The sequence below is a fragment of the Sceloporus occidentalis genome, unplaced genomic scaffold (assembly GCF_023333645.1).
Source record: "Sceloporus occidentalis isolate IW3139 unplaced genomic scaffold, rSceOcc1.0.p SCAF_3, whole genome shotgun sequence".
Lineage (NCBI taxonomy): Eukaryota > Metazoa > Chordata > Lepidosauria > Squamata > Phrynosomatidae > Sceloporus > Sceloporus occidentalis.
Genome location: NW_028316983.1, coordinates 118225026 through 118251944, shown reverse-complemented (window position 1 = coordinate 118251944; position 26919 = coordinate 118225026). Strand labels below are relative to the sequence as shown.

The window sequence follows — 26919 nt, the reverse complement described above, 5'->3', positions numbered from 1 at the left end:
CCCGCCTATCTCCCTGGGATGCCCACCGCCGCTGCTGAGCTGAAGGAGCAGCAGAGGAGGAGTGGGAGCGGCGGAGGTGGCAGCAAAAAGGGGGCTCTCCGCCGGTGGCTCCTCGGCATGGACTGAGGCAGAAGGGGGCGTGGCCCTGCCTCCAGCCATGGAGCCCTGCGGCGGGGAAGGAGGGGAGCCCTGCTGCCTGGAGCGGCTCAAGAACTCCCTGCCGGGACCCGCCGAGTTAGCCGGGGCTGCCAGCACCCTGGAGAGGATCCTCAGGGAGTCTGTCTGCCAGCTCCAGGGATGGCTCCGCGTCTATGGTAAGCGAGGAAGGACAAAAGTCTCCAGTATGGGACATCTTGACCTCCCTTTTCTCCACCAGTCCTAGAACGCTGCCACCTCTACCTTTTTTAAACCATGCGGTGGTCTCCTTTAAAAGATTTTTTTCTTCTTCTACAGACTCCAACTCCCAGCATCCCAGGCTATGGGCCACCATGGCTGAGGCTTCTGGGAGATGAAGTCCAAAGTCTCTTAAAGGGCACCGTTTGGGGACCATTGACTTATATACTGCTTCGTACTGCACTGAGGAGTCTCTAAGCCAGTGGTCCCCAAACTGTGCTCTTAAAGTCATTTTGGACTCCAGCTCCCAGAATCCCAGGCTATGGACCAATATGGCTGAGGCTTCTGGGAGATGGAGTCCAAAGTCTCTTCAAGGGCACAGTTTGGGGACCATTGGTTTATATACTGCTTCATACTCCACTGAGGAGTCTCTAAGCCAGTGGCCCCCAAACTGTGCTCTTTGAGGGGATTTTGGACTCCAGCTCCCAGCATCCCAGGCTACTGGCCACCATGGCTGAGGCTTCTGGGAGCTGTAGTCCAAAATCTCTTCAAGGGCACACTTTGGGGACCACTGATTCATATACTGCTTCATACTGCACTAAGCAGTCTTTATATACAGTACTGCTTCATGCTGCACTGAGGAGTCTCTAAGCCAGTGGTCCCCAGACTGTGCTCTTTAAGGGGATTTTGGACTCCAGCTCCCAGCATTCCAGGCTATTGGCCAACGTGGCTGAGGCTTCTGGGAGCTGTAGTCCCAAATCTCTTAACAGGGACCCAATGGTGGGTCTCATCCTCCCTCCAAACTTGAAATTCACCTTTCCTAATATCATCCCTGACTGCTATTGGTCCTCTGCTGCTGTTGCCTAGTCCAGACTTTTCTTCCTTCCTTCCTTCCTTCCTTCCTTCCTTCCTTTCCTTCATCGCACCTCCTCTTTTGTCTTATATTAACTCTTGAATTTTGGATTGATTTTATTGGTTCAGGGTTTAATGTATTTTATTTGTAATTTTATCTAGGTTGCAATCTATCCGCAGGGAGAGGCAGGAAATATAAATAAACCTTATTATTGTTATTATTATTGTTACCTTGCATCCACTGCTGCTGAAAGGACAATGTTGGTTTGAATAAATGGTCATTTACATAGTTGTTCTGTCACTGGGCTTGATGGACCCAAGCCCTCCTGACTTTTCCGTCTCTGATGATGGCGAAGTGGTCTTTCTTCACTGATGGCCCGCTTTGGTTTGGAAACTGTGGCCCAAGACACGCTGCAGAAATAATCCAGTTTGAAAGCGCTACAGTTCCCAGGATTCCCTAGCATTGAGCCAGGGCAGTTAAAGCGCTCTCAAACTGGATTATCTCTGCAGTGTGTTTTTGGACCAAAGGAGGAATGACCTGTCTCCATCTTTTTCCAAAATGTTTTGATGATGATGATGGATGTATTTCTGCCTTGATTTCCTTTTCGCAGGTGCGTCTTTGGAGCATTATCCAGGGATTGATGGACTATCCATCCAAGGGTTAAGAGACACTCCCTCAGTGCTAGGCTGCCCTTTACCAAACAAAATGTAAAAACAAAGTCACTTGTTGTGGGGTGTGTGTGTGTGTGTATGTGATATCCACCTCCTGGCACAGCTTCTTCCTAGCTTCCTCCCCACCCATTAAAAAGAGCAGCTCTGTTCAGTTCAGAATCATGTTAATAGGGAAAAAAGCCTCACAGATTAGCTTTCAAAATGTCCTATTGTTTACAGCTCTATTGTCCAGTCTCTGGATTGCTTTTCCAGCAGATCAGGCATCAGGTTGAAATACTGATGAATGGACAAAAATGCGTTCACACTTAGGTTTGCCCTGAACTTTGGGAAATGGCAACTACCGTTGAATTCTTCATTGGGAAAAGACTTGTCACTAATATCTGTTTGACCGTACCAGGGGGGCTTACCCTCAGGTATACATTGAGAGGATTGTAGTTTAAAAGTGCCTCATTGTTTTTAGTTGTGTAGGGCTTAAAACCTCAGTTTCATTGATATTGTGGGTTTACTCCAATTGGCTCACTGTGCCATTTTAAAAAGTGGGCTGAGAAGGTACGCTGCCCTGTGATTACTCTCACCTTTGCTAAAATGTCAAGAAGGTCAATGCGTTGTTGCCTTTTGTGCTGATCTTGAGTGAGTCAGCTGCACCTCAGCATCAAGCAAATGGGAAGATCTCTCATTCTCCACTCTGCATTTCAGTCCTTTGTGCTTGTGAGGGGACAAGGACAGGCACGGTATGAGTAAAGCCCCCTTTTTTTCTTTGCTTCCCAGCTGGATTTGGGATAGCTGTTAATGAGTTGCCAGAAACCCAGAAGATACGGATGTTGTTCATCTTGTGGTTTTGTACTTACTGACTTGCACTCAACTGGCATCCTTATTTATAGTAAAGGTTGATGAGAGCTTGGAAAAAGGATGTCAAATTCTTTAGTGATCTGGCTGATGTACAAGACTCACTGTTATTTCCTATTTCTTTCTCAAGCCCTCCCTGGTATGTAAGCTCCTAAAATAAATCCGTATCAGCCTTGCCTATTCATAGGCTCTGTTCTTTTATTATTATTTTTTCTCAGTGTGTTCTTTATTATAGAAAAATAGCATGACTCAGTCTTGAAACCAGTAATTCTAAGATAGCAAATAAGGTTTTGGTAAGTCTCCTTTTTTCTTATTTTGTTCTACACCGCCACATACTGTGTAGTTCCTTTGCCTCAGAAGAAGCAATAACCTATTAAGTGGTTTGCTAATACAGGTCATTGCTGGGCACTTCGATGTTGCTGGGCTTCCAGGCACACTTGTAACTTAAGCATGGACAGTTGTTGCCAAGTCAGCCTTAGACAAAGGAAGGTGATAATGGGTAAGCTGATAACTTTTATTAAACTAGATTCTGTTCCTATAAGAGATAGTGTGCTAACACTATTTATGTGGCTACACACACTACTACGAATTCATTTGCAAAATCCCCATTGCTACAACATGTTAAATATATTTACAGTGGATCCTCCACATTTGGTAGGGCTAGGGACACAGAACCCCCCATGAAAGTGGAAAAAACACATTTTTTTAACCTGAGAGATCACTTCTCTAGGAATCTCTAGGGTCCTCCAGGGCATCTCTCTGGTCAGCATCTGCTGGAAGGTGACCATAGAATTGCACTGGATGACCTCCAATTGCCGAGAGAAATGTTCTCTCTAGGAATCTTCAGATCCTTCTACTGGAGGACATAGAGATTCCTAGAGAGAACGTATTAGTCCATGAATAATCAATGCCGCAAAAGTCAAAGCCGCAAATGTGGAGGGCTGACTGTACTTCCATGGGAATGCGTGACCCCAGCTATTTGTAAAAGGAAGTTAAAGGACTGCAGTCAGTAGCATCAGTTGCTAGACTCACCCGTGTCTGAGACAACACTTAGGTTCTGCTCTAGCTGAGCTCAGTAAGCTTTTGCAGCTCCTGTGCTTTCTTCTATTTAGAAGGTTGCCGGTGACTTCTGTGGGTCATAGGGGAACATTCTGAAAATGAAGTTGCTGTTACCAAAAATTAATAAGAGATAGGACAAGGTTTGTTGTCTAATCAAGGCTTTGATATCAGCATTGTCTGAGGACTGGGAGCAAGCATTGCTTTCATTTCCATAGCCTTCCTGGTTGTAGCTATGGGTATATTTCCTACAAAAATTGATTGGTGCTGTTGACTGTTTCCCTGGAAGGAAATGGAAGGTGATAATTCCAAGGGGGTTATTGCAAAAGCAGTGTATTTTTGTGCTGTGAATGCAGTTGTCTGTTGATCCCCTCCTTCATAGTTCATTGTCATGTTGGATGCCTTACCTAGAAAAGTATATCACCCTAGAAAAGTGCTCACTGGACCAGATGTCCAGTACAGATCGTTCTGGTGTATGGGAATGAATCGTATGAAGAAGGAATCAGAAGCTGCTCATGTTTAAAGCAGAAACTATTGAGTGAAGTTTCCCACTTAAGGCTTGCAGACATGCCAGATATGGTTGCATTTCTTGTCATAACGTCATGATGTTGTTGCTGAAGATAGAATTGTGGCTTCTTCTCCCCACTCCTCCAAGACTAGTAGTGCATAGAAAGATACTGTGTAGCCTTACCCCTTGTGTTACCACTGGTAGAGATTCCCTATCTCACACCAGATACCACAGTAAACACTAGGTGTACATGGGCTTTTATTTCTCCCCTTGTCTTTTATGGTATGGGTTTAAGAACCCTTGCTTTGAGCAAGATTGTGTGTCGGGCAATGTTTTAATTAGTCTTGAGGAAATGTTTATGTCATTTCCTTTGGGCATCTACACAGAGATCCTTCCTGCTTTCTACTTTTTGATTCCTGCTTTCCTAAAGGATACATAACTAAATAATTTGTAAATGTAGGATTGCATGAAGCTGTCTCCTATAACGTATAGCAGTAAAAACCTACATAGGGAACACCGCAAAACATTGGTGAAGTTATAGGTTTCTTGTTCAGGCATATCTTGCTGGCGTAAACAGAAGCCTTCAAATGTTGCTGATGCATTTCTATTACCTGAAAACCCTATTGGCTAAAGACCTATGAAAAATGGAGAGATTTTGATTTTTCAAGTATAATTGGGCAACAGAAGTGATTTTGTGTCCCTGAAATGACAAATAATTATTCCTACTTTGCATCAAAATAAAACAGCAGACATTGCTATTTCCACTTTTCAGTTAAAAAAAAGAGTCTTTTCCAGGATCGTGTTTTGTTTAAGTGGTAGCTGGACTGAACTAAATATATTTTCAATATGTTTTAATCCAACCTTTGTCTTCCAATGACCTGGATATGTTCCTCTGTGTTTAATCAAATCAAAACAATGTTGTGCTAGTATAGAATTCAATGTAGTTTGCAGCATGTTGTTATGTTGTAGATATTTATAGCACTGAGGAGCTTTTTGTAACTAACAAAGAAGAATGTTAGTTTAGCAAAGGGTAATAGGGGTGGGTCATCTGGTGTTGTGGGCTGCGTTGCTCAGTAAACATTGGTGTTGTCTTAATACCAGTTATTGCTATAAATGACCCTTGAAGGGGAAAAAAAATCATGCATGAGAAAAATTAAATGCCACTCTTTTAGGATGGCAGTCAGGGGAGCTATCAATACAGTAGCCACCCACATCTCATTGTTCCCTCATGTGTCTATAAAGATTCAGGAGAGCATTGTGCACTTTCCAGTTGTGGAAAATGAATGGAACTTAGTGCTAAGAGAAGAAAGAGTTATTTAAGGTGAAAGAAATTGTTGGTTACTCCTCAGATCTGATTAACCTTGCGTATCGGTTCTAGGAGCTCTGTGCCATTCAGCTTGCATATGTCTGGGGAGCTTATTCAAAGATATACAGTGCGTCCTATTTTTACGCGGGGGATCCGTTCTGGACCCCTCCGCATAAAAAAACCATGTATGCTTGAGCCCCATTGAAAATAATGGGGCTTGTGCATGGTGCGGTGGCGTGCGCACGCCATGGGTGCGTGCCCCATTATTCTTAATGGGACATGCCGCCCCTTGCGCCCTGTGCGCTCCTGCGGGCTCCCTAGTAGGTTTCAGCATATGCTGAAAGCTGCATATGGTGCGTCCGCGTATGACGTAATAGAGAACTACTCCAGAGAGAAAACAACTTGTATTTGCATATACTGGGACTCGATTTAATAATACAGGTTGAGTATCCCTTATCTGAGGGATGCGGTGGTTAAGATGCCAGTTCAGAAGATCAGATAGTTGGCAGCTCAAGGCCCAGATGCCGCATGATGGAATTGAGCTCCCATCACTAGTCCCAGCTTCTGCCAACCTAGCAGTTTGAAAACATGCAAATGCAAGTAGATAAATAGGTACCACTTTGGTGGGAAGGTAACAATGTTTGGTGCAGTCATGCTGGCCACATGACCACTGTATTTGTCTCTGGACAACACTGGCTCTTTGGCTTAGTAACAAGAGATGGGCACTACCCCCTATAGTCAGTTACGATTAGTCATTCAGATCAAGGGACTACCTTTACCTTTATCTAGAATTCAAAAATCTGAAATGCTCCAAGATCTAAAATTGTCCACCTGTGTGGTTGAGATAGTGACGCCTTTGCTTTCTGTTGGTTCAATTTACACAAACTTTATTCTATACACATTTTTTAAAAATATTACGTATAAAGTTACCATCAGGCTATATGTATAAGGTGCATATGTAGGGTTGCCATAACCCGGCTGCAACCGGGTTTTTTCCCGGTTTTGGCGGCACCTGCCTGGTCATGGCACGGGTGCAGCCAAAAACCGGGAAAAGCCCGGTTGCAGCGGGGTTGCTAGGCAACCCTGGGGCCTTGCTGCCCTCCTCCTCCTCCACCGCGCATGGCCGCGCGGAGGAAAAGGAGGGCAGCGAGGCCTGGGGCGGAGGAGGCTGCAGGGAGGCGGCGCCTCTTGGGCGCAGCCGCGCCAACCTCCCCGCCTCCCTGCAGCCTCCTTGCCTCCTTCCTGGTCTCCGCGGGGGGCCAAGAAGGAGGCGAAGCCCCAGCCATCGCCGGCGGCCTGCTCGCCTCCTTCCTGGTCTCCGCGGGGGCCAAGAAGGAGGCGAAGCCCCAGCCATCGCCAGCAGCCTGCTCGCCTCCTTCCTGGTCCCTGTGGGGGCCAGGAACGAGGCGAGGCCCTGGCGATGGCCGGCGCTCTCCTCGCCTCCTTCCTGGTCCCTGCGGGGGCCAGGAACGAGGCAAGGACCCGGCGATGGCCGGCGGCCTGCTTGCCTCCTTCCTGGTCTCCGCGGGGGCCAGGAACGAGGCGAGGCCCTGGCGATGGCCGGCGCTCTCCTCGCCTCCTTCCTGGTCTCCGTGGGGGCCAGGAAGGAGGTGAGGCCCCGGCCATGTCCGGCGGCCTGCTCGCCTCCTTCCTGGTCTCCGCAGGGGCCAGGAAGGAGGCGAGGCCCCGGCCATGGCCGGCGGCCTGCTCGCCTCCTTCCTGGTCTCCGCGGGGGCCAAGAAGGAGGTGAGGCCCCAATCCTGGCCTCCGATCACGGCGAGGCCCAGGGCCCAGGCGGGGAGGGAAAGCCTCCTTAAGTGGAGGCTTTTCCTCGCCGCTTGGCTTCCGCTCCCCGCCGCGATCGCGAGGGGAAATGTAGGACAAAATTTTCCCGGTTTGGAGGTCCGGCACTATGGCAACCCTATGCATATGAAACATAAATGAATTTCATATTTAGACTTGGGTCCTTTCTCCAAGATATCTCATTATGTACGTATATGAAAATGTTCCAAGACCTGAAAAAACCCAAAACACTTCTGGTCCCAAGTGTTTCAGATAAGGGAGATTCGACCTGTAATACATTGATAATCAATTGCTTTGGGGGGGCAGTGTGAGAATGATGCAAATACAGTAGTATGTTTCCCTGGGGGATGTGCTTTAGATATGATTGTGGAGTCTTGGCCAGACGTGGATTGTGTAGACCTCTTAAATCAATGAAATGTTTTTCCTCACTCCCAAGTTGCTCTTCATCTTCCTGAACTTTGTGCATGATTCTGTTTCTGGTTGATTACTGTAACTGGTGATCATTGGGTGATGATCTCAAATACTGAGAAATGTAGTGTGTGTGTTTAACTACAATGAATAACCAATTCTAGAAATTTGTTCAGCTGGGAATAGAAAATATTCTGGTTCCTGGAAATATAATGAAATGTTAAGTGATGCAAATACAATTAGCTCACATCTCTGTGGTTTGAGTGTTGGATTACAACCCTGGAGACACTGAGTTTGATTCTCTGTTCAGTTATGGAACCCACTGGGTGACTTTGGACAAGTCATATGCTCTCAGCCTCAGGGGAAGGCAAACATCCTCTGAACAAATTTATCCAAGACAATCACAAGATAGGTTTGCTTTAGGATTGCCATAAGTCAGAAACAACTTGAAGGCACACAACAACAAGGAAACCCATTACAATAATGTCTGTGAGATATGCAGAGGACACTCCTTCTTGGCCATGTGAGGACCAAGAAAAAAGTCAATACAAGATAGGTAATAAAATTTCAACTCCCATTAACAACAGAAAAACAACTTCCCTTGAAATCCAGCTGCCCCTGTTAAAGTTAGCAGTTTGAAGCTAACTGCTTCTTTCTCAGACAAAAAATATTGATTTTCTTTTCTTTGCCTGAGCAAGAAGCCAGTGAAGCTTTGAACATCTACACGATGCATTTTTTTGCATTTAGGTTGGCCAATAAAAGTATCGTTCTTATGTAGATTTTGGATTTTGTTGTGTTGTGTCCTATCGCCAGTGCAACTACCTCTGATTATGTTTCCTGGATTTGAAGATGACAAATTTTGACACAACAGGGGAAATGTTAACAAGAGAGAGAGCAAAGGATTGGGACTTAATTCTTTGAAGTTTTTACCACCAACAAAGGTAAAACTCTTTCATTGAACTACAAAAGTTTTTCCAGATGTGACAAATTCAGTGTTCAATTGCCTAATTTCATTTCAATCAAATTCAATTGCCTATTGAAGAAATTTAACAAATTTGAAACTTTGGACACATTTTTATGTTTCTAATGATGGTGTTACCAAAATATGGCTTTGGGATTCCCCTTCCCCCCTTTAATAGCCTACATGGGTACTGGTTTTAGCAATAGAGGGGAGGACCAGGGACAACTTCTGCAGTGTCTGTGTTGAAGGTTTTTACTGCCAAGAGTGATGCTATCTCTATTTAAAACATTTTAGAAAATGTGTGTATCTGCTTCTGAAACTGAGCTGTACTGAAAACCAGGAGATGCTTTGGGAATCCCAGTTGGGTGCAAGGCTGGAAATTAAATAAATGTTTATAATGGACATTCATTAATATATACTTTGCATGTCACATCTGCACACACGAATTTGGATGATTTTAGTGAATCCGTGGCCTTATAGTGCAATTTCTGTTAGATGGTGATAGTTCTCTAATGTCTGGATAGTACATGTAATACAGCTGCAAACAAGTAGCTCTTATTCTATTGTCAGTTCATGTGATGCTTCTGGAAATGTTGAGTAAAAATTTACTTTGTGTTCGTTGAATACAGAACTGTTTTTGTATCTGTATTCTAAAAAACAGTATACAATGTGGTCTCAGATCAGAAAGGACATGAAGATAATTGTCTTTCTAAGACACTGTCCTAAAACAGGAGCCTCTCCATCAAAATTTTGTTAAACCTCATTCACACTATAGCATTCCTGCTAAATTAAAGGAATGCTTTAGAGTTGTTTAAAAAAAAAGTTCAGTAAAATAATACAAATGGTTCAAGAGCGTGACCTAAACTACATGCTATATGAAAAATCTGCCCCCCTGCCCCAAGACTGATGGTGAATCAAAAACAGCTCACGACTCCCTGACTCCAGCCCACGCATCCAGCTTCTGGCAATTTCTCATTTCTTAGATCAAGGGGAAGTCTACAGTTGACCCCAATGTCAGGAAGGGGAGGCTCTTCACAATTAGGCTGAGTTATGTTAGGATGTGATTTCGGATGCCCTTCTACCCATGGTCAGATATTAGACAAGCCCCCTATTTAAATTTCTGTCAGCTATTAGATCGTAGTGTTTAAAGCACAATTTTTTGGAAAATTTAGTAGTGGTGAGACTCCGGAAGTCAGGAAAGCAAATGTTTGCTAACTATATTTGCTTTAAAAACCACACAACCTTCCTTCTGCTTTGAGAACTGGGGCTGGATTTCACTCAGTTCCTTCTTACTGCTGTTCTTTGCTTGTACCACTAAGTATAGAAGTAATTAGTCTTGTGTCTTTAAGAGGATGAACTTCAGGGAACATGCAAGTAACATTAGCCGTAATCCATATAAGACACGGCAGCTAAAGTTTAGCTTTAACATTGAATTTTTACTTGTCCCTCTGTGTTAGGTGTCAAAAGCTCAATGTTAAGTTGGGTTATATAGTATGACTGCCTTTAAAAGTCTGTGTGAAGGAACCTTCTGTTGTTTTGCTCCAACTTTTTTCAGTGATTCAATTCACTATTTGAGAGGAAGAAGGAATTATGACCCAGTGACATACTTTTGATACCACAAGGCCCTTTCAGATGGTATAATTAAGATTTAATATGAATTAGCTGAAATATCACTGTCCTTTTTTAAAAACTCATAGTTGATTAATCACAAGGCCATTGGGACTCATTCTTTCAAATGCGTTCTAAACAATTTTTGAAAAAGGATGAAATGACACTTCTTTTTTATTCATAATTAAGAAACTCTGTATTAAGGACGATGGTTTTAATCCAGTTGTTAGGTCCATCTAGAGGATTTAGTGAATTCATTGCAGAATAATAGATCAACAATAGTGTGGTTTGTTTTTTAAAAACCAGCAAATAATAGAAAAAGTCTAAAAGAAGAGACTACTAGGAAATAAGCAGTGTGTGTGTGTGTGTGTGTGGGACTCAGCTCTGTGCATTGCTTTTGCTTTAACAATTCAACTTCACCTTCTGACCAGGTTTCTACGTAAGTTGGGCAGACTTGGGTTCATACAAATGGATCTTCTGCTCTCACATGTACTCATACCCTACTCTTCACAAGCAACAGATAATCTATGAAGTACCTCATTACAGGATAGCCAGCATGGTGTAGTGGTTTGAGTACTGGATACCAGCTCTGGAGACCAAAGTCCAAATTCTCGCTCAACCGTGGAAACCAACTGGCAACGTTGGCAAATCACACTCACTCAGCCTCAGAGGAAAGTGAAGGCAAATCTGAACAAATCTTGCCAAGAAAACGCCATGATAGGTTCACCTTAGCATTGCCATAAGTCAGAAATAACTGCACTCAACAGTAACAGTCTCATTACAGGCAGTTAGGAAGATTGCCATCCTTCTTGTTAGCTGGAACCCAGGACCACCCAATTCCTAGCTTGTCCCCCAATTCCCACAAACCTCTCACAAATAAGTATGTTGCACACACATGTGTCTGAAGGCATGCATGCTGTACAACACACATTTAAGGGAGTTTTTGACTTTGGCAGTAGCATGCCGTAGGCCTGTTACAGACTGCCAAAATAAAGCTGCTTCGGGTCTCTTTGGAGGTATGCTGTTTAAATGATGCATGCATCCTGAGAATCCAGAAGCTGCACCAAAGCTGCACTCCAGTGCTTAGGAATGGAGTGTGGCTTTGGCGCAACCTCCGGACTCTTAGGACCCATGCATCATTTAAATAGCATACCTCCAAAGAGACCAGAAGCAGTTTTATTTTGGCAGTCTGTAACAGGCTGTAGTGATTTTGTCCAAGTAACTCGCTTGTATCAGTACTGTTCTTCAAGAGAATCTCATTTAACCTACAGAAACACAATGAACGAATAACATTACTGTATGTGAATTATAATAAATTAGCAATCTAATCCATATCAAATATATAATGCAGAGAAGTAAATACATTAAAAATCCGCACAACATACTTTAATAAGGAGAAATTAGTTTCAAGAAGACCCTTGTGGTTTAAAGTGGGGCTGTGTGGCTTAGAAAATAGGCCATGGTCATGCATAGCTGAAATAGGCTGGAGCTACAATACTTGTGCTAGGCAAGTTAAGTGCTGCGCTTCTGGGAAAAAGAGATGGGGAAGAGAAAAGAGGGGGTGATTTGTAAAGGAATTTTGGAGTGGTTTGTCTAGACTGAAGAGGAGTCCAGCAGCTGCTTCCTGTACAAGTTCACAATGTCAAAAGGGGTAAATAGAAAATAGGGACAATGAAGTTAATATATGCTCACAATTTCCACTGCCTTATACACTGTCTGGGCCCTCCTTGTTTCCAGTTTATTATGCTCAGGTGTTGGAGACCTCCGCATTATATTTTGTGTGGTGGCAAACTTGTAAAAGAATTTGGTGAATCCGAATGAATCATGTGGCTGGCACAGGAAACTAGGAGAACCACAACAATGGGTTCTGGCCATGATCATTTTGACTGGATTATGAGGGAGAGACTGCATCGAGCAGCCCAGCCTCTGAGCAAAACTGGATGAAACAAAGCATAACAAATCTTTCAAAATGTGCATATACATAGAAATGTGGGTAAAAGAGATCCAGGTTGCTCTCTATAGGGAATGATAGAAGATAGCAGATTTCCCAAGCTTTCTTTCTTGGGACCCCACTGAATCCTTCCCAAAGACCTAGGTGGAGTGCATAGGTATTTTTAACAGCCTTGTGGAAGCAAGGTGCTTTACATGTGTTTATGGGGAGCTTGATGAGAAGGTGTTCTGGCAAAATCCCAAATTCTTCAGTTGAATAATTTTCAGATAGTGGTTTAATCTGAGTGATTCAGTTAGAGCTGTTGATGGGAGCACTTGCTTGATAACTGAACAAAATGCTAAGGTGTTGGGTAGAACAAAAGCAGCCAACACTGGGCAACTGAAAGCTGTGTTTTTAATGAAATTTTGAGGTGCAGTGCAGTCAGACTAGTTGGCAACTATCCAGAAGCGGGAAAGGCAGAAAAAAGAAAGGTGACATTGGTTAGCACCTTTGAATAGCATATATAAAAGAGGATGCTGGCACACTGGCTGAAGAAGAAAACAATCCTTGCAAAGGAAGGCCTCATGCTCTTTTATTTTTAGTCCTAACAGGTTCTTGCTCAAATGCTACACCTGTGAGATGCAGGGTAGGAGGAGTGGGACTTTATGAGTTGCGGAATGAAATGCACCGGTACCATATGACCCTAAAGCCTAAATACTCTAAAGACACCAAATCCCATCCGATTTTGGAAGCTAAGCAGGGTCGGTTTTAGTAAATACTTGGGTGGGAGACTGCCCACAAATACCTGTTACTATAGGCTACATTTCAGAGGAAGGAATTGGCAATAATGCCTCTGAGTATTCTTTGCCTAAGAAAATACTATGAAATTCATGGGGTCACCATAAGTCAGCCAGCAACTTGAAGGCACATGCACACATGTGTGCTACAGTAGGATCAGCTAGAGTATAATCTCATTCTTTCCTACTTTAAGTTTTATTGCATTGTATACTGCAGATACACAACAACACAAGTCTGTGGTTCTCCAGCCCCTCTTCACCATCCGTCCCAGGCTGCTGGTGCTAAAATCTTTCCAGCTAGACAGAGGACTGAAATAAAAAAGGGGTTGGGCAGGCATGAAAGAACTTTGTAAAAATGAGTTTCTTTGTCAGAGGCTTTGTTAGCTGAAATATGTCTGAAATATTGGGCAGGATATCATTCAGACTATAGTGGTGCGTGTAACAACTGACCTTCCTGTGGCTTTTCTTTGTATGCTTGTAACCTTGGGGTTGTGGTGGTGGGGCATCTTATGTTCAACCATACTGTGAAGTCTTGGATGAAAGTTCAACATCCCCCCCCCCCAGTTCAACAGGGAATGGTTAAAATACATATCCCCATAACAAATTAAGAAATGGCATTTTGTAGTTGAGTACAGCATTTGGGAATGGCACCCCCAGCCAGTGCTGTTCCTCCAGTTAAGGAGTGCATATACATAGAGATAAGCAGAAACAACATGGTGCCATCCAGACAGCATGGCAAATAGTCAGTGATTATGGGAGTTGTAGTTCAGAATATCTGGAGAGCATCAGGATTCTTACCACTGAAAGTGCTTAACATAATTATAACGCTCCTCTTGCTTTCAGGCAAAAAAGAGATTTTTCTTTATTCATACTTTGTATTTAACCACGTTAGACAACTAAATATTTTGGATGTCATTGATCTCATACCTCTCAAACATTGACTGTGCTGGCTGGGCCCTATAGGAGTTATACTCTGTCATATTTGAAGGGCACCACAGGTTGCTTATCCCATTTTAATAAGTGGGGGTGAAGGCAAAAGTGGTAAGAAGACCAATATTCGTTGGGTGTAAGTGGTCGATATGTGATCCTGGGCGAGACTTCACAATACTTTTCCTTCAAAAAGCAAAGAGTAACTCTCCAATTTATATAACAAGGTGAGCATGGTGCAGATTATCAAGCACATACTGCTCCAAATGCTATACAGATTATTATAATTACAAGTTTATAGCATAATGATGTTGAAATAGAAACAGTTTTTGAATAAAGTCCATTATTTATTAGTTTGTGAAGCACTATACTGTCAAAAAAGGTTAGAGTTCATACACAGGGAGGACTAATTTGGACTCATTATTTAGATGGAATGTTTGTGGCTGAGTGCCTTTTCTAAAAAACAAAACAAAACCCTGGGCTTTATTCAGTTGGTGCTGGCAGATACTCAGCTGATACTCATTCAGTGTACTGTGGGAAAATGGCATTTTGTTGAGCAAATGTTCTGATGGAAATTTGCATAAGAATACATGTGCACCTCCAAGCTTCTGCCTTCATTACTGACGGAAGAGCTTTGATCTGTGTGTGTGTGTGTGTGTGTGTATTCTTTAGCATTATATTGGCAACTTGATTGAAGATGCCTACACACATTGTTTAAGGAGGAGAGATAAATTAGCTATTTCAGCATTGCAGTGCATGAATGGATGCTTAGCTTGTCCTCTATAGACAAGAAATGATGGTGAAATACAATGGCTAGTTGAGGGAGCAGAGATATTTTGCACATAGCAATGCAAAACAAGGTGCATTGATTCATCTCTTTTGCACTAAAAATAATCAAAATATTTTATTTACTTATTTCTAAAACTAATTCCTAATCCTTCAGTGACTATTTTGAATTTCTAGGGCATTTAACAAATGTGTTACTAGTTCCAAATATGACAAAACTATGAAAAGAGGTGCTGAGCAAGCCTGGTTGTGCCAGCCAACCACAACTCAAGCAGTGCTGTAAAGGGGAGCCTGCGTGTGAGAAAAGATCGACTGATCGATGGCAGTTAGGGAAAGATGGCATAAAGATATGACAGCCAGTGGGATGTGTGTGTGAGTGTGAATAGGGTTTTGGGGAGCAGTTAATGATTAAATGGTTTAGGGGTTAATGTGTGATTTAAATGTATTGTAATAAATTTACTTGCTTGTTTTTTCCCCCAACTGTGTCTGACAGGTCCTTTTTTGATGGAGAGTTTGGTCATGCTCATCACAGTGAACCCACTGAACAACACAGCCACTGGTCCATACAGGGATACCTTGGGGTTCAGGTTCAGAGGATGGACCTTGATGGGAAATGGGGCAAGGTGATTCACAGGAGCCCACGGGTTTGGATTGTGGAGCCAGCCTGGAGAAGAGATTGGTCACAAAAACAAATAAAAGAATGCAACAGCAGCCCAGGATAAAAACTCCAATAAATACAAATACATAATAACTTAAAATATTGAACATTAGTAAAAGATTAGGAAAATAGAAAGCCTTTGCTTAGTGCCAAAATAATTGCAAAGTAACCACCAGGCTGGCCCTCCTAGGGGAAAACATTTTACAAGCGAGATGCCATGCTGACAAGGCTGTCACTCACTTCCAATGGCAGGGATAGCCAGGGAAGAAGTTCACATCATGGACCATTGGTGGATTGGTACAGACAGAGATGGTTCACATGTGCCTTTGGTCATTTGAGGCTTTAATGCTTTGAACAGAGCCTGAAAACAAGCAAGGATGACATGGTTTTAGAAAAGTTATGCAATGATCCCACTTTCTAGTCCTTGTTGGCATTCTGAACTTCCAGAATGTTTCTGAAGGCACCTCCATGTAGAGGGCATTGCAGTAGCTTGGCTGAGAAGCAGCATTTACACAGTGGTCATTAAAAGAAAAAGTACTTAGAGTGTTTTGCATATACTTGCTCAATAATCCTTTCAACATAATTCCTGGATTGTTTGCAAGCAACGAGCCAAGAAGCCCTGGTTATTGATGCTACTTCTAATGGCAGGAGAAGTCAAATAGAAATGTTTGGATTGCATCCGTGTTTACAGATGGTAAAATAGGACTCTCAAGAATTCTGGGATATTGTTTATTGTGAACCTAACCCATATTTTATTGATCACTGTAAAAAAAACCACCTTTAAATATTATCCCTTTATTGGTGAAAGAATGAGTGAGAGTAGGGCCTTGATCAACATGAGTTCAGGTCTGAGACGAGGACTTTCCAAATCATGCTCCGAGCCATTGCAGAAATAATCCAGTATGACACCATTTTTAACCTCCATACCTCAGTGCTGTGGAATTCTGGGAACAGTAGTTTTGTGAGACATTTAGCTTTCTCTGTCAGAGCTCTGATGCCACAACTAACTACATCTCCCAGAATTCCATAACATTCAGCCATGGCAGTTAACGTGATGTCAAACTGGATTATTTATGCGGCGTGGATGCAGCCTATGTTACCAGTGTTGCCAACAAGCCTTGAAGATATTCTCCGAAATGTTTTACCAAAATCCAAAATCCTTGGAATTCCCCAATACAGTATTTACCGGAATATTCAGTCAAAATCCCCAGAAAGACATTAATTAAATTCCCCGGATTCCGGGGAATTCCCCGAAAATTGGCAACGCTGTATGTTACAGCAGCTCTGAATTCTTTTTATTCTGTATGTACATAGGCAATTTCTGCTACAGCATTTCCTTTGAAGGAATAATTAACATGTGCACAGCACAATTAAGTATGTTGTAGTTGTAAAAATGTACTAATCCTGGAAATCTGGTTTTCATTTCCTCTTTGATTTTATTTTTCTTTCATTGGTGAAGGTTTCCATGTGATGGGGTATGAAGCATCTGATGATGATCTACTATTCTACTTCCTTCTCAACTCTGCACTCTTGATAAACATTCCTTAGTCCTTGGTATTTTGATGGAACCGTGGGTTGGCTTGATTTTTGGCAGTAGAGTACCTTTAATTGCTACAACTTGGGAAATTGCTACAGATCTGCTTGGGAAGCTCCTTCATTTTGATTTTAGCATATGTTTGGCTTGTTCTGTCCTCAGTATCTCTGGCAGGATTAGTGAAAAGTACTGATGCCGTGGCTCTTGTGGGGCCAGACTTGGATGTGATAGTTGCAGATCTATATTTTTAAATACAGAACTGCCTGGATAGTGTAGAAGGAGGTGGTTGGAGTCTGGATGTTTTTGCGCACAGCAAAAGAGGTGCATAAGCACTACTGGCTCCCAGCTCCCCCCACTTCTCAATGCATTTTTCCTTCCTCCGGGAATTGTGTCCATCTGGGTCAAAAGGACTTGGAGAATGGCTAAAGGGGAGTACATAGCAGATATACACAGAGTTCACCATCCTTCACCCAGCTACTCCTTTTGCTGGGGTGAAAGGAAACCACCCATACTCTTTCCCTTAAGTTGTGATTAAACATGCAGTTGCACCAGTCACAAACTATTATTTCTGATTTAACCAAAATGGAAAAAATAAAGTGATCCTATACTGGGAAGGGATGCTTCATTGAGTGCTGAGCAGCTATTAATGTTTTTTCCCCCCTCTCTCTCCAGAAAACAGACAATCTGGATCAAGCCTTTGATACTTGGTCTTTATAGATGATCTAATAATTAGTCAGTGTTAGTAACTGGTGTCTTTGTTCCAGTGCAGTAATGACACTGAGTTATCAGAGTTTACCATTTGGCTGTGTGAGCATTTCTCAAGGAGCTTATTTCTTCCAACAACTGCTGTGAAAAGAGTCAGTGTTATTCCCATTTGAAGAAGCAGAGATTTAAATCTATTAGGGGAAGACAAAGTGTGGTTTTCCAAATATTTTGGGAGTGTGCAACTTCCATGAGCCCTAGCTATAGTGTAACCAGTAGTAAAGAGAATTATGCGTTGCAGTCCAGTAACATCTGGGGAGCCACACTTAGCTCATCCCTGAAATACATTTAACAATCAAGAAAGGTTGCATTCACCAACCAGATCAGAGATGTAAAGGTTGGTGTGTGTGTGTGTTAAAAATGTTTCCCCCCACTTCTTCCCTCCCAAAGCCTTTTTGTCCCAAAATCAGGAAAAATGGATTATCAAAATGTAAATATTTCACAATGCCAGCTCAGTGTTTGAAATTGCTAATTTTAAAATTATAATTTAGGTTGTTTTTAGACTACTTTAAAAAGTTTCTAATGGGTATATTAATGTGTTTTTACTGTTTTATCTTCATTTTTTTAAAATGTATTTTTCCATGGCCTGGAGAGCCCCTCTGGGTTTGGAGGTGGTATAGAAATATCTTAGCTAAGTAAGTAAAATGTTTAGCATAGGGAATTTGTGTTTTTATTCCCCAAAATTATTTCTAGAGACTATGTAACAAGAAGGCTTTAATGTAAAACTATGTACAGTCTCACATTATTGCAATTCCTGGCTTGGTTTCCTTTTCTCGTTTCTTTATATAATAATAATAATAATAATAATAATAATAATAATAATAATAATAATATATTTATTTATTTATTTATTTATTGCCTCTCTCCAAAAAGCAATCGAGGTGGCTTACAAAGTTAAAATATACAGTCCAAACCCTCATCCCACCCCCCCAACCCAACCTTTGCATGATTGTCTCTGCTGGTTCTGTTGCATGTCCCACATTGAGCCTCTTAAAGGCATGCAGTACATCATACTTAAGGCTACTAGATGGAAACCCAGATAGTATACAGATCCCGTTAAATTCCTTGAATGCCTATGAAAATGAAGCACTTGCAACAACCACCACCCATTTTATCTACTTGTCATCTTGTCTGGTCTTCCTCACCTGGTTTGCTTATTAAAGCAATTGAGGAAAAGTGAGTATTCTGTGTCTGCTTGGTACTATGGAGGACTAGAAGAAATAAAACAATTTTTCTCTGTCTTGCCATTGCTGATGCTTCTTCTGCTTTTGTTTTGTTTTCTTTTTATTTCTTGTGAAAACCAACATTCCTTTATAGTTCTTTGTAGTTCAAAACCTTGTAACTCTATTTATAATTTCAAAAGTTAAAAAAATAATGATCTGCATAAACTGTACTTTTACTATTCCAAATATGACAATTTCATGCCAAACCAAATGGAACATCATATATTTTAGGTTACTAAATTAAAAAAAAAACAACAACTTTCAATCTGTAAAATGGTGGTAACGTTGCATCACCCCACCAGAAATTTTACATCCCTAAGCCTGGAAAATAAGAGAAAGAGAATATAAAATAAAATTACTGCATCCTGGCACCTAACATACAAACCTGCTTCTTTGACCAACGTTAAAAGCTATCATTATTTTGAAAAGCATTTTCTCACCATTCCTTAGGGTTTTGCTTATTCCTGCTACTCCATAAACAGTTTCCCTAAATGGTCCCTTTGGGCTAATAGCAACATCTAGTGGGAGAACAGTATTAAACCCTCTCTATATGCCATATTCCCCAATCCCATTGAATCCCCCATAGTGATACAGTTGATGGGGAAAAGGTGGTTTATGAAAGTGATCATATGCTTAAAATTGTATCTGATTTTAGATGTGCGCTCTGTAGGCATTTCTTGCTCCCAGGGTAAAGTGCAGTTAATTTGTTCCCCTTTCCCATAATACACAGAAAATGAATGCTTAATGAGACAATGCTCTGCTAAAGTTTAATGTTGGATGTGTTTTTCCGTCTTTGTTACATTGAAGTTTCATTTAATATTCTTTCCTCTACCGCATGTCGGAGAGTGGAGTGGAAATACCCTTGGGCAGAGATTATGCTGGCAGAGGTACTTCTTATTTGCCTGGCATCCCTTCATAAGCCTTTGAAAACTCATGCATGTAGGTGGCACGTTCAGATTGAATTCAGTTTGCCAAGGAGAGTTTATTTCACTTGGTAGTATTCTGTGTCATCCCTTTATGATGTCAGGGCAGAACAAGAAAAATGAAAACCGGTTAAGAGGAAAGTGAAGATTTAATAAAATGGCAGATTTCTCAAGATGGCTCTGCATTTTGAAGTAACCCTGGTTTCTTTGGTCGCTTAAATAAGATGAAGATGAGGATACAGTCGGCCCTTCTTATACACGGATTTTTTTATACATGGATTCAAGCATACACAGTTTGAAAATGTTCAAAAAAAGTATAAATTTCAAATATCAAACCTTGATTTTCCATTTTTTATAAGGGACACCATTTTGCTATGTCATTATAGTTAATGGGACTTGAGCATCCACGGATTTTGTTATCCACGGGGATCTTGGAACCAAACCCCAGAGTATAACAAGGGTCCACTGTAAAATAAAATACATTAGTCAGCAACCCATGTTTCCAGCAGGATGTCAGTACATTTTGTTGTGCGCCTTCAAGTAATTTCTGATTTACAGTGACCCTAAAGCAACCTTCTCACATAGTTTTCTTGCCAGATTTGTTCAGAAGGGGGTTTGGCCTTTACCTTCCTCTGGGGCTGAGAAAGTGTGACTTGCCCAAGGTCCCATAGTGCGTTTCCATGGCTGAGCAGGGATTTGAACTGTTGTCTCTAGAGTGACCACACCGCACTGTTACAGCGCTGTTATTCCACTATTACTAGCATGCTACGGCTGCCTCCTGTGGAATCCTGGGATTTGCAGTTTAGGAAAAGGCAATTCTCAACCAGAGAGGCCTTAGGGCTGACTAAACTACAAACCCCAGAATTCTACAGAAGGCAACCACAGCAGTAAAAATGGAATAATAGTGCCATTAGAGTGAAGTGTGGTATTTAGTCCAGCTCTTAAACCACACTACACCATACTGGCGCTCATTTCAGTATATGTTCAGCTGCTTCTAAAAGGCTTCCCTCAAAGAATTGCATCTGAGAATCGCAAATATGCTTCCTTCTCAAGATGTTTCTTTCAGAATCATTATATACATGGTAATTGTGTATGCGTGTGGCTGTGCATTTTCAATAAAAGAAAAGGCTGGGATGTCCACATGCTGCCTAGCAACTTGCCATTAAATCAGGACAGGATGCTGATGGGAATTAGCCATGCAGCGAAAAGGTTTCACACACGGTAACCTCTTCCTGGCCAGCTTAAAGCTACTGCTTACTTGAAGGGTCTTCTGTATAAGGTTAGAAGCTTGCCTAGTTTTCCGTACGTACAAAGCGGTAATCTGTATATTGGCAATACTCTGGAAAATATTGCAGAAGTTGTAGAGTTTTCCCTATAGCTAGTGTGGTGGTGTGGTTTAAATGATGAACTGTAGCTCTGGGGGCGAGGATTTGAATACCCACTTGGCCATGGAAACCCACTGGTCACACTTTATCATCCTCAGAGGAAGGCAATGGCAATCCCTCTCTGAACAAATCTTGCCCTATGATAGGGTTGCCTTAGGGTTGCCATAAGTCGGAAATGACTTGAAGGCACACAACAAGTATTTTACCAATATATAAAAATTGAATTGTAACAGCTTATCTATGCCCACATTTCATGTGGCTGGTTGCAATTGCTATGAGCATCTTCAAAGAACATTGCAGTTTCTGTGTTGTGTGTTCATGTGTTTATCTTTTTGAAGAGAAATCACAGACTTGCAAACACATTATATTCCACATGGAATTGAAATGCACTTTTCAATTCTATGCAGATTTACAAAATATATACTGCCAGAATTCTTGCACTGTGTTAGCATCTATGTTATCCCAATGTAACACTGAAAACAAAAAACCTGACAGCTTGGAATCTTACTCCTCCTAGTACCTACTGAACTATATTTACAAACAAGTCATAGTATGTAATATGGCAGGGAGGTGTACTGACTTCTTGTAGTACTCATACTAATTCCTTATAAGCTTCCCTTTAAGTAGATTCTGTTTAACACAAAAAGCCTCCTATCTGGGATTAATGCATTCAGATATGGCTTAAGTTGACTTTGGAGAAAGCCTTGTGACATATGTGAATTTATTCCCCACCTACCAGCTATTTGAAGCTTTTGTGCTTGCGCAGTATTAGCACTGGTGGAAATAAATGTGCAGTAAAGCACCACTGCTGATTTTTCCTTTGCTAATGTCTTTCTGTCTGGGGACACTAAACACTGCCTAGGCTTTTGGTTGCCTACATTTGCATTTGATTTACCTGCTTTTAGATGAGAGAGAAAATGAACTTAGGGGCTCAACAGATGGTCCCTAACGGATGACTCCATACTTCCCCTTTCCTTGCTGGATCAGGGCCGCGACATTGATCGGGCCGCAGCAACCACATGCCGCGGCCCTGATCTGGCCTTTCTGTGGAGCAAAAAGAAGCCACAATAAGCAGCTCCTTTTTGTGCCATGGAAAGTGTGCCCTAGCTCCGAAGGTGGCTTTTCAGTGCTCTTTTGGTGCAGCACATGTAAATTCTGCGCCAACTGAGTGGTGTGATGCCCCCCTCATGTGGTTGGGTGCATGGCTTGATGCCAGTATGGGGGCGGCCTGTAGAGACTCTAAGTTTGCTGAGTTGTCTCAATGAGTTTTTGTCAGTTTTATGCTTGGGACAAAGTCACACAATTATCTTCAGTATGTTTTCTTGTTAGCTGCCCTTGAATTGGTCCTGATTCAGGGTGACCCTGTGGATGAGACATCTCTAAAACGCCTTGCCTTCCACTGCTCAGCTTAGGTCCTGCAAATCCAGGCCTGTGACCTCTCTATCCATCTGGCATAAGGTCTTCCTTTCTTTCTATTGCCTTCTGCTTTTTCTAGCATTATTGTCTTTTCTAATGAATCATACCTTCTCATGATGTGGCCCAAATAAGATAGTCTCAAATTGATCACCTTGGCTTCCAGGGGGATTTCAGGCTTAATCTGTTCAAGGACCCTTTTGTTTGTCTTTTTGGCTGTCTACAGTATCCTCAGCACTCTTTTCTGGCACCACATCTCAAATAAATTGCTTTTCTTCTTACACACTTTTTTCACTGTCCAACTCTCACATCTGTACATGGCAATGGGGGATATAATGGCATGGACTATTCTAACTTTAGTGCTCAGTTTTATATATTTGTACTTTAGGATCTTTCTAGTTCTTTGATAGTTGCTCTTTCCATATCTAGTGTTCTTCTAATTTCTTGGCTGCAGTCTCCCTTCTGATCAATGTTTGATCCAGGGTATGGAAAATCTTTTACTATTTCAATTTTCTCATTATTTAGGTTGAATTTACGTAGATGCTCCATGGTCATTATTTTTGTTATTTTCAGCAATAAGCCTGCCTTTGCACTTTCTTCTTTGACCTTCCTTAATAACTGTTCCAAGTCGGTGATGTTTTCTGCTAGGAGTATGATGCTACCTGAACATCTTAGATTGTTGATGTTCCTTTTTCATTTCCTTTCCTTCCTCTTCCTCCTCCTTCTGAGTTTCAACCTGCTCTTCTTATGATGTATTCAGCATACAGGTTGAACAAATAGGGTGATAAAATGCAGCCTTGCCTGACCTCTTTGCCTATTGGAAACCGTTTTGTTTTTCCATATTCTGTGGTAACAGAAGCCTCTTGTCCTTAGTACAGATTTCTCATCAGGACTATCAATGTAGTGGCATTGCCATGTCTTTAAGAGCCATCCATAACTTTTCATTATCTATGCAGTCAAAGGCTTTACTATAGTATTATTTACTATACATCACAAACATATGTTGGCTAATGGAGCATGCCAAAAGTATTCCAGAAAAAAAATCAGCATGTGCTTCATACTGGAATACTTTGGCATGCTCCATTAGCCAACATATGTTTGTGATGTGGTCCCTGGTGTCTCTATCTTAACTGAATACCGCTAACACCTCTGGGATTTCTCTCTCAATGTCTGATTGAAGTCTATGCTACAGAACTTTGAGCATCATTTTGAGCATGGGAAATTAATGCTATGGTCTTATAGTTGCTGTAGTCTTTTGTGTCTCCTTTTGTGGATAGGGATGTATGTTGATAGTTTCCAGTCTGTTGGCCACTGTTTTGTTTTCCATAGTTGTTAACATCTATGTTAACACTAGAGCTGATTCAGTGTGTGGATTGTATCAGTTCAATTGAAATATCATCTGTTCATGGTGATTTATTTTCTCAAGTTTCTTTTATTGCAGATTCCACCTCTCTTTTTAGAATTTGGTGTTCATTTCCATATGTGTCATTCATTTTTTCATCTCATATGTCTCTTCTGTGTATTGCATCCGACTTTTTTTCATTTATTTTTCTTTTTATCTTTAGTATAACAATATATACACCTATCCTGTCATATATTCCAAAGGCTTATGGGCTGTGTGTGAGATACTAATTTTGTGTGCGTGCACATGCATGACCAAATACCTGTGCCTTCAAGTTACCTGTTGACTTCTGATAACCCCATGCATTTTATAGGGTTTTCTTAGGTAAGGAATACTCAGAGGTGATTTTGTCAATTCCTTCTTGTGCCTGGAATCTCTACTACTTCCCTTCCTACCTCTGGACAGATACTAAGGAAGCTATTCCAAAATGTTAGAAAGCTATGTATTCTCTAGCCCTTCAGTAAAAATTGAAGTTATATCCATGGTGCACAATTATAGAAGCTTCATACCACTTGTGAAGTTCTAAAGATCTCTGGCTGAGAATTCTATATCTCTCTGCCTAAAACTACAAATGCCAGAATTCTGTTGTTTATGTTAATTGCCACCAAGCTGACTTTGACTTTTGGCGAATCTATGAATGAGAGACTTCCATCAGCTCTGGTGATCAACAGTTTTGCTCAGGTCATGCAAACTCAAAATTCTGGTTTCCTTAACCAAGTCTACTCTATTTCTACTGCCTTTAACGTTACTAAACATTATTATATTTTCTAATCAGTCATGTCATCTCATGATATATGTAAGGCATGATTGCTTCAGTTTAGTCATTTTGGCTTGATTTGCTCTGGGACCCATTTACCTTTTATTCTGGGGCCCTTTTTGGGAGTCTAGGGAATTCTTAGAACTCTCCTCCAGCACCATGTTTTAAATGAGCTGACTTATTTCCTCTTAGCCTTTTTCACTGTCAAACTTTCATAATCGTGCATGGAAATTGAAATAATATGACATGGATTATTCTCTCGTTGGTATATATTTATATATATTTGCACTTGATGAGCTTATACAGTTCTTTCCAAATCCCAGTCTTCTTCTGAGTTCTTGACTATAATTGGCATTTTTATTAATGATTGCGCTGAGGTATAGGAAGTCTTTGACTATTTCTGTGACCATCCACATTAAAGTTATCTAAATCATCTGTGTTTATCATTTTTGATCTCTTTGTGTATAGGTTACACGTCAAGATAATTAGGTGTTGTGGTACACCTCTTTCTTTCAGAGTAAAATTTAAGTTTGAAAAGATTTGGCAGGCCCTTTAAAATTTCCAAAGCCTGGGAACAGCCACAGAGAAAACCATCTTCAGTGTTTCCACCAGACATACTTATGAAAGTGGTGGGATTTTTACAAGTACCTTACTTGGAAATCTTAGAGACTGATGGAAATTAGTCCTTCAGATACACTGGACCTGAGCGATAGGGTGGTATCACAACAACAAATTGCGTGACTACACTAGTAGTATTGATACTCAAACTTTTCCTAAGTAAAGTACTCTTGAGTTCTACATAGAAATATACACTCCCTTTCAGGAGCACACATTTGTATAATAATTGTCTTACTAGATCAGAACAAGCATATGTTTACACCAGCATCCTGTTTCCACTAGTGGTACTGAGCCATTTACTTTTAGGAGACTTAAAACAAGAAGGACATAAAGATAGTCCACCCTATTATTTTCATTGAAGCAACTGTTACTTAAAGGAATATAGCCTCTGGACAAGCAGAGTCCATTTAGCTAGCATGTGTCATCCATGAATTTGGGATAGTTCTCTTTCAGTGCAATTTTGAGGCCTTGGTTTTCACATCAATGCATTGAATTCCATTAAGCTGATTATAGTTTGTGTGAAGAAACACTTTCTTTGATCTGTATACAGTCTACTGTTAATCAGTTTTATTTGGCTAATGTTGACTTCTAGAGTTAGGATTATGGGAGAGACGAACAAGAAACTTTCTCTACTTATCCTAAACATAAATCTTAATCATATTATCTTTATCTCCCCCAGAAACAGAAAGTCCCAATATAGTAGTATATATATGAAGGAAATATAGAGTGATGGGTGACTTCAACTATCCTGATGTTTGCTGGAAGTCAAATTCTGTGAAGAATTTGCAAATTTCACACTTGCCTGGCAGACAATTTCATTGTCTGAAAGATGGAAGAGACAGCAACAAGGGGATAAACCATTTTAGATCTGATCCTAGCCAACAGGGATAACCTGGTAAATGGGGTGCAAGTGGTGGGATCCTTAGGTGGGAGTGATCATGTTCTCCTGGAGTTTGTTATACAGTGGGAAGGAGAAGCCAGGCATACTCAGACATGCATTCTAGATTTTAGGAGAGCTGATTTCAGTAAACTTAGGGAAATACTGGGGGCGATCCTGTGGTCAGGAATAATAAAAGAGAAAGGAGTTCAGGATGGATGGGAGTTTCTCAAAAGGGAGATACTGAAGGCACAATTTAAAGTAGTTCCAACGAGGAGGAAAAACGGGAGATGTCTCAAGAAACCAGGATGGATGGCTAAAGATGGATGACTTTCCACTGAGCTAAGTTTTAAAAAGGACTTGTATAAGCAATGGAAAAAGGGGGAAATTCAAACCAAAGAGGAATGTAAACATATTGATAGTACTTGTAGGGGGAAAGTCAGAAAAGCTGAAACAGAGAATGAGCTCAGGCTTATTAGAGAAGTTAAGAACAATAAAAATGGGTTTGGGGGGTATGTCCATAGCAAAAGGAAGAAGAAAGAAACGGTAGGGTCACTGCATGGAGAAGATGGTG

At 41.3% G+C, this 26919-nt stretch overlaps 1 protein-coding gene across 3 annotated transcripts in view; it reads left to right on the top strand.

The window, feature by feature from the left end:
- Positions 1–10: 10 nt before the first annotated feature.
- The window catches only part of LOC149316626 (ras GTPase-activating protein nGAP-like), a 280129-nt gene continuing 253220 nt past the window's right edge, over positions 11–26919 (top strand). For 2 of the 3 annotated variants that reach the window (XM_089515961.1, XM_089515960.1), the window contains exon 1: positions 11–314. In XM_089515961.1, coding sequence (XP_089372087.1) covers positions 158–314 — 157 coding nt within the window. In that variant the 5' untranslated portion in view covers positions 11–157. The remainder of the gene's footprint in view (positions 315–26919) is intronic. The other variant, XM_089515962.1, reaches the window with a different exon arrangement.